This window comes from Esox lucius, chromosome 17 (genome assembly GCF_011004845.1).
Source record: "Esox lucius isolate fEsoLuc1 chromosome 17, fEsoLuc1.pri, whole genome shotgun sequence".
NCBI classification, from domain to species: Eukaryota; Metazoa; Chordata; class Actinopteri; order Esociformes; family Esocidae; genus Esox; species Esox lucius.
The window spans coordinates 19470370-19484214 of record NC_047585.1 but is presented as its reverse complement, the minus strand read 5'-3'; the positions used below and the strand labels follow the sequence as shown (position 1 = coordinate 19484214).

Here is a 13845-nt window from a genome sequence, read left to right as displayed (position 1 = left end):
GTGTTATGAATGACAGAAGGCTTCACTTGGCTACCACATTCGCCAGTACATAACTTGCTGTTCCAAATGCTGGTTCCTCCTTTTCATTTAAGCTGCCCTTTTACAGCAGCCTAGAGACTGACCCCACCCCATCCTTCTGACATAAGGATGTCAGTTGGGCTCCGCGCACTTGACTCACTCTTCCTTGTTTTCTTCTTGAGAAACAATAAGCAATAAAAGGAGATTAGGAACAGAAATTTGAATTCCAGAGTTTTTGTTATTCGTCAAAGGAAACAACGACCAATATGCTTTTTAATCATATTAACAATTCTGGCTAAAGAAAAATTATTAGAGTAGCATCAATGTCCATAAGGCCCTAAACGTGTCCGTGTTATGTTAGGGCCTGGACGTTTAGTGGCTAGTGGGATTAGCCTCTAAATCAATGGGGAGCTTAGTTGTCAACTCTCATACATAATGCATCTATATTTAAACCTGTGTACTTGAAAAAGCTGTCACGTCCAAGCTCCACTCTAATGAAATAATCAGTCTTATTTTGACAGAGGAAAATAAAAATGGAATTTGTTTTTCCTCGCCCTCGTCGTTCCCCACGTAGCTGTTGCTCTTAATGTTTCACAGGAGTAAGTGTTTAGAGAGAGCCTTTTAAGATTACAGACATTCATTCATCCCCTACTGCTTTGGCTTCTGTCACCTAGATTGATGGCCGATCCAGAACCTTCTATGTCATCAAAGAGCTGGTGGATTCTGAGAGATTGTGAGTATCTCTTCAATGGTGCGAGCGGCTTCTGTCGAGACCTTCCCTCTCGCTTTTCATATGTCTCTCTCTCCTTCTGTTTTTCTCCTTCCCTCCCTCTCTCCATCTTTCTGTCTGCTTCACTCCCTTTCTGACCGTGTCCTCTTCATCACTGTCTTCACTAATTCATTGAGCAGCGTCTACCGCAACCCAAACTGACATCCAGTTATATGAGTTGTTATATCGCCTCTGTTTCTGACATAGTGTCCAGATCAAATATACTTGTACTCATCCAGAGAGGAAACTTGCTAGACAATATTTTGTACATGCCAATACGTTTTGCATGTTGTCCTTGTATGGTAGTAATCTCCTACTTATGTGAATGGATTCCCTGACATATATCACTGTCGGTTGTTTTTCAGACATGTGATGAAACTCAAGCTCCTTCAAGAGGTGAGATAAGAAAACTGATTAACATCACTCAATTCCTTCCAGAAGCAATTGATGAGATCATTTTCTGGGTTTGATCCTTGGTTTGTGTTGTTTCTCTCTGTCTCTCAGCGACGCTGTGCTCAGGTTTATCAGTGTTTTTCCAGCTAGGCCTGTCAAAGGATGGTGCAGAAACGTATATACGCTGCCAGCTTTGTTGGAAGCTCTTTTACAAGAGCTCAGACACGGCGTTGCTTGTTGACAACAGGCTACCGGAGACAATAGAAAGGCCAGGAATAGGTCAATGTCACCTTTATTCTTAAAAGGCAGATACAGTACAAGATACCATGGGGATTTGTTCTTAGCAAGTTGCCAGAGGCAGAACATACAGCAGAATTTTGATTTTAGGGCAGTGAGAGCAGAGAGGAGACCCCCCGTTGAAATGATTCCCAGTAGTCAGTGATGCATCGTACCCCAGCTGTTTTGCCTGTTCAGTCTGTCAGTCAGCATCCAGCCTGGGTCCCACCAGATTTGGCTGAAAGATCGACGTGCCTCTTTAAGGTACTGGAGGACTGCCGTCAAATACAGTACATGGAAGGTGGAAACCCCACTGACACATTGAATCAAGGATAAAGAGATTTTCTCCAGCGAAATCTTAACACAATTACAGCCTGATCTTCCATGATGCATTTGAAATCTTACTTCCTTTAATCTTACTTCAGTCTAAAACCATTTTTGATGGACTGTCATTGCGCCACCTGAGAAGGTCAACATTACCTGTTACGTGACTTGTTAAATATATCACTTATGGTTGACAAGATGTCTTAAGGTCATAGGCCAAAGAGGTTTGCGAACCCCTGAGGTATGAAACCATCTGACTCATAATGGTGCGTTAAATTCCAGAGGGCACATATGAAGTGAGTCTATACTGGAGAACATTTCAGTACAGGATGCATAATGGGTTGCCTGTTGATAGTTTGTCATAGAGTCGAGTGGCGAGTGTTGATCAGATAGTTAGAACCAGACACATCGAATCAACAGAGCCTCATCATTCATGCTGCATACCCTTGATCAAGGACACAAACTCAATTAGTTAGTTAGGTGTGCACCCATGATTTATGATTGGTTCATTTGAATATAAAAGCTGTATGCAATTTCATCAAGTTTATTAATATAAATGCTATATATGAGTACCCTCTAATGATCATAATATATTTATCCATTATACAAGGTTTCTAATTTCGATTTTTTTTGTTTTTACAAACCGTAGATGTGTTCTCTTTGATTTGCCTTTCATTAACAGTTACATACATTATCGATTCTGCACACTTGGCATGTTTTTTGCCAGACCGCGTAAGCGGAGCCAGCCTAGAAGAGTGACTTTGACTCTGGATTATACAGGCTCACGAAAAAAGTAAGGACACTAAACAACTGCAATTTATAAGGCCATATAGATAACAATCTAGTATATATATAAAAAAGAACAACATTGGAACGGACATTAAACATAAAATGACAGACTGGATTTACAGACTAGATTGTTAACTATATCGCCTTATATAATTAAATTATGGCTTTTATTTTTTAAATAAAAAAATTCAAATTGGCCAGTGGCAAAAGTTATACAGTTCATAGATAGTATTTGTGGTGGATGTAAACTTCATAAGAAACTTTACTCAGTTTAACACGATGGTTAATGGTTTCTAACTTGACTTGATGTTAATGCTTCACAACATTATATAATGTCTATATGCTATACTGACACCCGGCAAATGGTTAGCTCTGTGGTGTTGTGGTTAAAGACACAGCCTTTCACGTGGGCGACCTAGGTTAGAATCTTGAAAGAGCAGCCATTATCCACACTTTCTATTGCGACCAGCTGAACTAGGCTTGCTTGGTTTCTTGTTAAATAATCCAAGCGGGATGTTTAACCTTGGTTTTTTCCCTTCTCAATAATGTTATTATATTATCTGCTTGTCTCTCATACCACCTTTCAGGTATGACATTCAACAATGTCTCATCATTCTGTTGCATAATGCATACATGCCACCCCCTAGCACATCTCTCAATCTCTCTCTCACACCACACACACACACACACACAGACACACACACACACACACACACACACAGCTAGGGCAAAATAACACTGTTAGCGAGAGTTGAGAGAAAACTCTAGCTATTGTTCCATTGTTTGATGAGGAATAACAAAACAACAAGGAATTTACAGGGCCTGTCCCCTAATGGGAAGTAAAGTTCTACTTCTGAGTGTTCTTCTCCAGGACGTTCCCAGTAACACGTTGGATTCCTTCACCTATTTGTCTCTCAAGTTTTCAGTCGACTGTCTAATGTTGTCATTTCTCCCGCCATGCTTTTATTCAGGTCACTGCGAAGTAGAGGGTCAAGCTGCTGTTCTTGTTTTGCACGGGCTTGGTGATCTGTGTGCAGGTTTAATGTGTCTGGTCTAGGGGAAGCAGCCACCAGGACATTAAGTAGCCCCAGGTCTGCTTCCCAGAGGCAGTGATGAATGCTAACCCAGATGGGATCAATAGCACATGATGAACAGGAGGCTCTAAAGCACACAGTGTCACACTATTATCTCTCAGCAGCGTGTGTCTCTGTTTGTTTTATGTCCGCCGTGTTTTAAAACTAAAATTGATGAGATCCAGACACTAGTAGCAGACACATTATGGCTGTGTGTTATAAATGGTGTTAGCTACCAGAAAGCCCTACCAGGAGGGACAATTGATATTGGTTAAGCATCTTGACATCTTCAATCCGTTAGTGAGCTTTCAGATTTTTCCCTATGTCTGGGAGTAGATAAATTCCCCTTTCCGAAGAGCATTATAAACATGCAGCTCAGTATGTTGATCAGCGGAGGGATTGTGGTGACCGAGGAAGTTGTTCTGTATGTAACTCAGATCCAGCAACCTGGGTCCAGAAGGGTTGGACATGCAGGAACAATGGACTCAGGCCATGTTGGGTTAGTACAGGAACAATGGACTCAGGCCATGTTGGATTAGGACAGGAACAATGGACTAAGGCCATGTTGGATTAGGACAGGAACAATGGACTAAGGCCATGTTGGGTTAGTACAGGAACAATGGACTCAGGCCATGTTGGGTTAGTACAGGAACAATGGACTAAGGCCATGTTGGATTAGTACAGGAACAATGGACTCAGGCCATGTTGGATTAGGACAGGAACAATGGACTAAGGCCATGTTGGATTAGGACAGGAACAATGGACTAAGGCCATATTGGGTTAGTACAGGAACAATGGACTAAGGCCATATTGGATTAGTACAGGAACAATGGACTCAGGCCATGTTGGATTAGGACAGGAACAATGGACTAAGGCCATGTTGGATTAGGACAGGAACAATGGACTAAGGCCATATTGGGTTAGTACAGGAACAATGGACTAAGGCCATGTTGGATTAGTACAGGAACAATGGACTCAGGCCATGTTGGATTAGGACAGGAACAATGGACTAAGGCCATGTTGGGTTAGGGTGAAGAAACCATTTTAACCTAGAACCCTCAAACTCAACTCAGGACCTTGAAGCCAGTTCCACACATGTTTTCTTTGCAACCCTCTAGTCAGGGACTTATTCAGACCTGGGACACCGGGCGGGTCCAATAAGGATGAGGTAGAACCGAAAACTAGCAGACTCTGGACCTGGTAGGGTGACAGTTGACTACTCCTGCTCTAGGATTTGACCAACCCTCACTTCCTCCCTCCCTTCCTTCTCCCCTTACCCCTCTCTCTCCTTCCTCCCTTCCTTCTCCCCTTACCCCTCTCTCTCCTCCCTCCCTTCCTTCTCCCCTTACCCCTCTCTCTCCTTCCTCCCTTCCTTCTCCCCTTACCCCTCTCTCTCCTCCCTCCCTTCCTTCTCCCCTTACCCCTCTCTCTCCTCCCTCCCTTCCTTCTCCCCTTACCCCTCTCTCTCCTCCCTCCCTTCCTTCTCCCCTTACCCCTCTCTCTCCTCCCTCCCTTCCTTCTCCCCTTACCCCTCTGTCTCCTCCCTCCCTTCCTTCTCCCCTTACCCCTCTCTCTCCTCCCTCCCTTCCTTCTCCCCTTACCCCTCTCTCTCCTCCCTCCCTTCCTTCTCCCCTTACCCCTCTGTCTCCTCCCTCCCTTCCTATTCCCCTTACCCCTCTCTCTCCTCCCTCCCTTCCTTCTCCCCTTACCCCTCTCTCTCCTCCCTCCCTTCTTTCTCCCCTTACCCCTCTCTCTCCTCCCTCCCTTCCTTCACCCTGTCCTGCAGGACTTCAGGGCAGCGGTAGCAGCGGCAGTAGGAGAGGACGGGGGACCTGTGCTGGAGGAGCAGAGGCTGGGGGAGATTCTGGGCACACTCCCTGATGTTTACACACTCCACAGCAACATCCTGACCGAGCTGGAAACACGCATCAGATTGTGGTGAGACTCCTGACACTGTACAACCCATATCTATATGTACTCTATATAAACCTAATGAACACAGAACTGTGCACTGACATTAATAAAGCCTGGACGGGTGCGTGTTTCAAGTGCATCAGGTTGAAGGGTTGACTTATGCTGCAGTATGATTGTTTGCCTCACAGTTCAAGAGTTTAGGAGGTGTTGGCGTCTTTCGTTGTCTGCCAACTGTTATTGAATAACACCACTGACAAGCAGGCCTCCAAACCTCACCTTGTTTTGCTTGCCATCACCAGGGAGGAGAGCCAGCGGGCTGTGGATGTGATCCTGTCTCGTCAGAAGGACTTTGCTGTTTTTGCGACCTATATCTCTGAGTATGACCGCAGCATGTCCTTACTGGCAGAGAGCTGCAAACTGAACCCAGCCTTCCGTGACATCGTCAAGCAGTTTGAGGTAAGCAGCTAGACCTACTGTAGTATGAGATGAACGACTACCTATAAAATCTCAATGTTGACTCTTGGTTTAAACTAACTTCTGGATATGCTATTTCTGAGACCAGAGCTCCCGTACCTGCCAGTGTCATGCACTAACAATGTCTTTATGTTCCTACATTAACAATGCATTTATGAAGTATAGAGTAAGAATGTCTTTATGTCACCACAGTAACAGTATCTTCATGTTGCTACAGTAACAATGTCTTTATGTCGCTACAGTAACAATGCATTTATGGCGCTAGAGTAACGACGTCTTTATGACGCTATAGTAACAATGCATTTATGATGCTGCAGTAACAATGTCTTTATGACGCTATAGTAACAATGTGTTTATGTCGCTTCAGTTACAACGTCTTTATGACACTACAGTAGCAATGTCTTTATGTCGCTATGGTAACAATGTAATTATGGCACTAGAGTAACAATGTCTTTATGACTCTACACTAACAATGTCTGTATGACTCTACAGTAACAATGCATTTATGGCATTAGAGTAACAATGTCTTTATGACTCTACAGTAACAATTTATTTATGACTCTACAGTAAAAATGTCTTTATGACACCACAGTAACACTGTCTTTATGACACTACAGTAACAATGTCTTTATGACTCTACACTAACAACGTCTGTATGACTCTACAGTAACAATGCATTTATGGCATTAGAGTAACAATGTCTTTATGACTCTACAGTAACAATTTATTTATGACTCTACAGTAACAATGTCTTTATGACACTACAGTAACAATGTCTTTATGACTCTACAGTAACAATGTCTGTATGACTATACAGTAACAATGCATTTATGGCATTAGTGTAACAATGTCTTTATGACTCTACAGTAACAATGTCTTTATGACACTACAGTAACAATGTCTTTATGACTCTACAGTAACAATGCATTTATGGCACTAGAGTAACAATGCATGTATGTCAATGGAGTAACAATATCTTTGTAAGAGTTTCCCTTTCCATTAATAGCATTTTCAGTGTGTTGCCCAGAATCCACTGGGAGTCACTGGCCTTTCAAATACTCTTTATTCTGCTCTGTTTTCCTCTGTGGGACTGACCTTTTTAATGTGCTACTCTAATGTTTTATACCTCACCAATCCTGAACACAGCCCTTTTAGTGAAGTGAATCAATTTATCTTGGCTGTAGTATCTGAGAGAATGTCATCATTGGATGAGGAGGATATGGCAATCATATGGTCATGTGATTGCCATATCCATCTGGAAAACCTACATATATTAAAAAACACCATAGTAATTTAAGGATTCCTCAGTTGTATAGAGAGATCATTTCTAATGGTAGCAGCCATTATTAACCACAGAACAGGATATTGAACATGCTCCCAGATAAGACAATTGGGGTGCTGCAGTAGATTTCTATTTTTGACTGGCTTATAGAATTGATTCAGCGCTCCTATAGTGGAAACCTCCAGGTGCTCCAGGTCACCTTGCTTACGAGATTTTGATTGTAATGAAAGAGTAAGTGGATTGCCTTAGAGAATGATCTAGATATGCAGTTTGTAAAGATGGAGTTAGCGGATTAACTCAGAGAATGATCTAGAAAGGCAATTTGTAATGATAGAGATAGCGGATTGACTCAGAAAATGATCTAGAAATGTATTAGAGTTATTTTAATTTGGGAAATTAGTCTCAGCTTTCACTGCTAAAATTTTACTCCAGAACGCCCACAGATACACATAACATATTACTCCTTGCATATTCATGAGTTAGAGGTTCCTTGCCGTATTTTAATGCATAGTGATTGGTGGACGTAATGATTCTACGCATCTCAGTAGTGATTAAGATCGCAACCCGACAAGGAAGCAACTGTCTCAGCTCATAAATATTCAGGAACAGCTGCCCTCTCCAGAGATACTGTGGCTGAATCCTTCAAGCACTATTAAATAAGCATTATCACTCGATGCATTATACAGACAGCAAAATAATGTTTTTAGATCAGCTCATTGAAGTTGATCTCCTTGAGGGGTGTTATGCAGTGTAACATTATTCCTAGTTGATAGCTTTTAAAAAGGACCACATCATCGGAGCCTGGAGGTAGAGTTTAGCACAGATCCGTTTTTTGGAGCCGTATCCAGATTGTGTTGGCTACATCGGTTCTGACAACCACCAGACAAGCAACAGAAGGACTGATTTTTCTCTGCAACCTGAGCCTCCCGCATTTGAAAGCCAGTGTTACCTGCAAAAAGAACCTGTGCATTTATTAATGTGTCCAGACATAATCACACTTTTAACGTCAAACCCCTGAATTCATTTGATTTGAACATTGTAACATTACAACGGTATGTACCATATTCTAATGCATTAAACAAGTGTAAATATTCCTACTAGTAAACAATTACCACACACCTGCTTCTACTGTGTTTAGGCTGTGCATCAATGATCAGTCGGGTCGTTCTTTCACCAAACCCCCCAACTAATTCCAAAGCGGGAATTTCGGTCATGCAGCCCTTGTCCATGCTAGTTTATTCACATAATTCACATAATGAATATTTTTAATTCCTCCAGTTCTAGTTACATTAGGGACCGATTGTGATTTATTGGGGGAGGGCGAGCTAGTCGAACACTATGTCTTAAAAATAAAGTGGCACCACCCTCCCCCAATATTAAACATGTTTTCAGATAAGTTGGCCTTTTTTTCAGCGGTCACAAAAAGTTGGATCCTGTTGGATCGAGTATGCTTCCATCACACTCTAAAAATGTCCTGCTCAACCATATTCAACACAGATATATATTCACAGACAGAATGTAAAAGAATATAACAGAATAGAGTATTTTACAAATTTGAGGAGCCTCTAATTATAATAAAAACACATATTATGTAACAAATATAGAGGATACAATAATAGAATAACATTTTTATTTCAATAACAAATTGTGAAGTAATTGCCTAATTCATTGTTGACAATAGACACATAAGAAACAATTTAAGTCCTGGCTATTCTAGAACAAAGTAGTATTTTGAAACAGTATTTTGTACAATTTTGTTGATTATTTGACAAGTACAGTGTCGCTATATTCCTTAAAATGATGAATACTGATCTGCCCCTTACCTAGACATTTTGCATGTTCTAAAACGTTTGATAAAAAAGTAGCATTGCTAGTTTGTCTACATGGCAACATGCTAATCTCACTGGGGGGAGGGTCCGGTTCCTGCTCCACTTCTTCACTGCAGCGTAGCTGATTATCTAACTCACAGAAATAAAGTTAAACATCTCTGACACACTGAGTAATAGATCTGAACCCTGAGCAGACCCACATGTTCAATAATGATTTATTCCACATTAGAGGAACAGGGATAGCTGATCAGGGGGGTTGGATTAGGTTATTGGGGGTGAGTTAGCTAACACTGGAATACCAAATTATTTGCTCTGTTTTTGCTGTTCCTCTCAAAGGCTACATCTCTGATAATGAAGACAAAGATTGTTGTGTGTTGACTTTTAATACGCCTTATTGGTTCTTCCATGTTACACACTAGTCTGCTGGTGCATAAGTCTACCTGGCGTAGTGTCAGAAACAATGCAGGGTGCTAGAAATGTGACGGATGCTTCTGGTGACCCCTCAGTAATGACACACGCTGGGCTCTCTGGGGTCGCAGCCAGGATCAGAGCCGCACAGCTGACGGACGCTGGGCTTTCTGGGGTCACAGCCAGGGTCAGAGACGCACAGCTGACGGACTGAGAGGGAAGGTGTCCTGTTATGGCAGTGTGGCCATAACAGGTTCCAAAATGTATGATGACCATTTAGAGGATTTCTTTATAATTAATACATCTTATGTTTGTTATTGCTGTTTGTGTTGTAAGCGTAGATGAGTCAGTCCCTTATTTTCTTTGTACGGTTGAGGGAAGTGGACGGTTAAGCTCTTGAAGCGTCGGCCCGACAGTGTTGTTTTTTTGTGGTGTAATTTCATTGTGGATGTGGCGATGACAGTGATGAAGTAGCACTGGGTCGTGATCAGATCTTCCCTGGACCTTACAGGATTAGACCCTCTCTAGCCAATTTGCTGTTTACTCTGCTGTTTCACAAAGTGGCCAATAGTCTGTGTGTGCCTTTGTGGGCCTGCTTGTTTAGGAGCACTGTGTGTGTGTGTGTGTGTGTGTGTGTTTGTGTGTATGGGTTTGTGTGTGTGTGCTGTGCAAGTGCTTGAGATGAGCAGGTGCACAGAAAGAGATAAAGACGATGGTGTGAAATCTCCCAGGTGGCCAATGTGTCAGACACTAATCAGAGATGCAGCCTCCTTTACAACTCCCCAATTAGATCAACTGTATGTGCTACCAGCAAATCAGCTGGCCATGAGAGAGAGTGTGTTTGCTGGCATGTACAAATACAGTCTGTCTTTGGCCCTCCCAACTAACCAGGCATAATGACTGCCTTTGGCTCGCCACTGAAGCTATTTCCACCATACAAATGGCAGTTGGATCACAATTTTCATGAACAAGCAACACTTGGTGAGCAATGAGCTGATATCCTGTCAAGGTGAGGTTGTAATGATGAATGAAGAATACTATTTTTAAACAGAGACGTGGAGACTGAAAGGTAAAGACATAGGAAACAATACAAAACCTTTAGAGATGGCGACCGGAATTAGAAAGTGGGTGTAATGAAGGGGTAAGTTAGCTGATTAGAGGAACAGGGATAACTGATCAGGGGGGTTGGGTTAGGTTATTGGGGGTGAGTTAGCTAACACTGGAAATTTTTGCTCTGTTTTTGCAGTTCCTCTCAAAGGCTACATCTCTGATAATGAAGACAAAGATTGTTGTGTGTTGACTTTTATTACGCCTTATTGGTCCTGTTACACACCAGCCTGCTGTGTCTGTGTGTGTGTGTGTGTGTGTGTGTGCCTGTGTGTGTGTGTTCCACAGTATCCCAGTGCAAATGAAGGGATTGTTGTTTCAGTCCCTCAGGCGGGATGCTATCTCTTATTGAGGAAATGGGAATCTATTGGATTAGGAGGATGGTCAGAGCTCTGTGATGTGTATATAGACCCTGGGCCTCTGTATTATAGACACTGTGATGTGTATATAGACCCTGGGCCTCTGTATTATAGACACTGTGATGTGTATATAGACCCTGGGCCTCTGTATTATAGACACTGTGATGTGTATATAGACCCTGGGCCTCTGTATTATAGACACTGTGATGTGTATATAGACCCTAGGCCTCTGTATTATAGACACTGTGATGTGTATATATACCCTGGGCCTCTGTATTATAGACACTGTCATGTGTATATAGACCCTGGGCCTCTGTATTATAGACACTGTGATGTGTATATATACCCTGGGCCTCTGTATTATAGACACTGTCATGTGTATATAGACCCTAGGCCTCTGTATTATAGACACTGTGATGTGTATATAGACCCTGGGCCTCTATATTATAGACACTGTGATGTGCATATAGACCCTGGGCCTCTGTATTATAGACACTGTCATGTGTATATAGACCCTGGGCCTCTGTATTATAGACACTGTGATGTGTATATAGACCCTAGGCCTCTGTATTATAGACACTGTGATGTGCAATTCATTGATAATCAAGGTCTGCAATGAAGTCTAGCAAAACACCTCCCACAATCTTTATATTACACATTTATTTTAGCCAATGTGTATTTATGTAATGCTTATCTGTATGTTCCATAGTCGTTCATAGAGACAGGTACTAACCCGATGGTGTGTGTTCATGCAGACAAGTACTAACCCGATGGTGTGTGTGTTTGTGCAGAAGCAGGGCCCAGATGGAGACCAGGTCCCTCTGAACCACCAGCTGCTGCAGGTCATTGTTCGAGTCCTCCAGTACCGCATGCTGCTCACAGGTACAGAGCACATCACTGCAACATGGCTAGAATAAATTCAATGTGCATAGCATGTTATTATACCCATTATTAATCTGTTTATGTTGCTGACCGTTTTTTGTTTGTTCCATTTTTCTCTAGATTACCTTAACAACCTCTCTCCCGATTCAAAAGAATATGAAGATACACAAGGTTCATTCTTTCTCGTTAATAAATATGACTCGGGAATCACTCCGTCAGATCGTGTGATCATTTAGTGTTCCCTACCTGCCTATTGATGAGAACTAACCCTGTCTGTCTGTCTGTCTGTCCGTCCTCTGTTCCAGCTGCCTTAGTCATCGTTTCAGAGGTGGCCGACCAAGCAAATGACAGTCTCAAACAAGGGGTACGTCTCTCTATACTTGTGACCATGGAAGTGTTGGATAGCTGGGGGGTTACTTGCCCGTGGTATTGGAGAGGCTTTATTCTTTGCAAGGAATGATGATGTCATCAAAGATGCCAGGTGCATTGTAACAAAGGTTGTGGGGTGAGAGTTTACGTTGCTTCCATCGAAGAATGAGCGCACACACACCATTTCCCCATTCTCCCTGGTGGGCACCTGCCAAAAAAGATACAATTTATGTGAGGACTTCCACATGTACACGCAGACATGGATCGCAAACTCCTACCTCTCTTGGAGAGCTCTTTTTCTTTCCCTCCCTCTTTGACAGGCCTTCTACACCTTATCACACTATGTATGTCTCTCACACACACACACACGCTTGAACACAGGATCCCTTTATCTCCGCCTGTCCTTTTCGGTTTCCCACAGCACATCCTTCACTGTCATTCACGAACAACCAGGGTGCGTTGGTGTTTCTCCTCTCATAGCCCTCTCCTGTTCTGATGTCCCCCTGTCTCCTTGTCTCTGTCTCTCTGTCTCCCTGTCCCCCTCTCTCCCTGTCCCCCTCTCTCCCTGTCCCCCTCTCTCCCTGTCTCCCTGTCCCCCTGTCTCCCTGTCTCCCTGTCCCCCTGTCTCCCTATCTCTCTGTCCTGTCTCCCTGTCTCTGACACACAGGAGAACCTGCTGCGGATGGTCCACATTGAGTACAGCGTCCGAGGCAAGAGAGATCTACTGAAGCCAGGACGGGTGAGATCAGATTCTCGCTTTCACTCTGAATAAAATGTCCTTTGCTGACATGGAAAGTAAAAAGGCATTCCCCTGTCTGGACAGTGTTTTACTGGTCTCCAAAAAACGTCACGTAAACAGTAAATAAAACCTATTTCAGACTATGGCCATTCCTACCACAGTAGGGAAAGATGTTTTACTGACCTCTTCTCTGTTTTTTCTATGTTTGCAGGTGTTTGTGAAGGAAGGGACTCTAATGAAAGTGTCAAGGAAAAGCAGACAGCCCAGACATCTGTTTCTGGTAATTACCTTTGTTTTCTATCTTGACATTTTTCAGTAATATCTTTCAGTTCTTCTGATCTTGGATGTGGGTGGTCTCACCAAGGTGTTTCTGGGGAATGTTTCGGCTGGCAGATCAGTAATCACATATAGAGGGGGACCTAGCGAGGCGGAGAGGCCAACCGTGGTGTCAGAATGTAGTTGGAGGCAGGAGGACCAGGTCACAGGGCCCCACCACACCCATCCAGGGGTATCCCTCTCTGGGCTTGTTTTCCAGGGCCATACTTCCTGACAGGATGTTTGATGTGGGTTCCTGAATGCTTCCTTCGTGGGCAGAGAGGGAAGAGCTGTGAAGGCCAAAGATGGCCTGTAGGATGCGGCAGGTGGAGCATAAATGTCCCTTAAATATTTATGGATATGACATTTCAGATTACATATTAGGGATGTGACAGATTTCACATTTCACATTTTCTTAAAGTTGAACTTGCTTTTTCAGTTCATACAAGATAGCATTTCAAAACCTTTCATGGAAATTCTAAATGCAGACGGTCTACTCTCTCCTGGGAGAGATAAGATTACATT

At 42.9% G+C, this 13845-nt stretch overlaps 1 protein-coding gene across 2 annotated transcripts in view; it reads left to right on the top strand.

Annotated features, from left to right (window-relative positions):
* Nucleotides 1–13845, top strand: part of fgd5a (FYVE, RhoGEF and PH domain containing 5a) — a 50590-nt gene that overhangs the window by 24092 nt on the left and 12653 nt on the right. For both annotated transcript variants that reach the window (XM_010881808.3, XM_010881807.4), the window contains exons 4-12: nucleotides 693–751; nucleotides 1153–1183; nucleotides 5429–5580; nucleotides 5856–6012; nucleotides 11807–11897; nucleotides 12018–12068; nucleotides 12203–12261; nucleotides 12934–13005; nucleotides 13217–13285. In XM_010881808.3, coding sequence (XP_010880110.3) covers nucleotides 693–751; nucleotides 1153–1183; nucleotides 5429–5580; nucleotides 5856–6012; nucleotides 11807–11897; nucleotides 12018–12068; nucleotides 12203–12261; nucleotides 12934–13005; nucleotides 13217–13285 — 741 coding nt within the window. The remainder of the gene's footprint in view (nucleotides 1–692; nucleotides 752–1152; nucleotides 1184–5428; nucleotides 5581–5855; nucleotides 6013–11806; nucleotides 11898–12017; nucleotides 12069–12202; nucleotides 12262–12933; nucleotides 13006–13216; nucleotides 13286–13845) is intronic.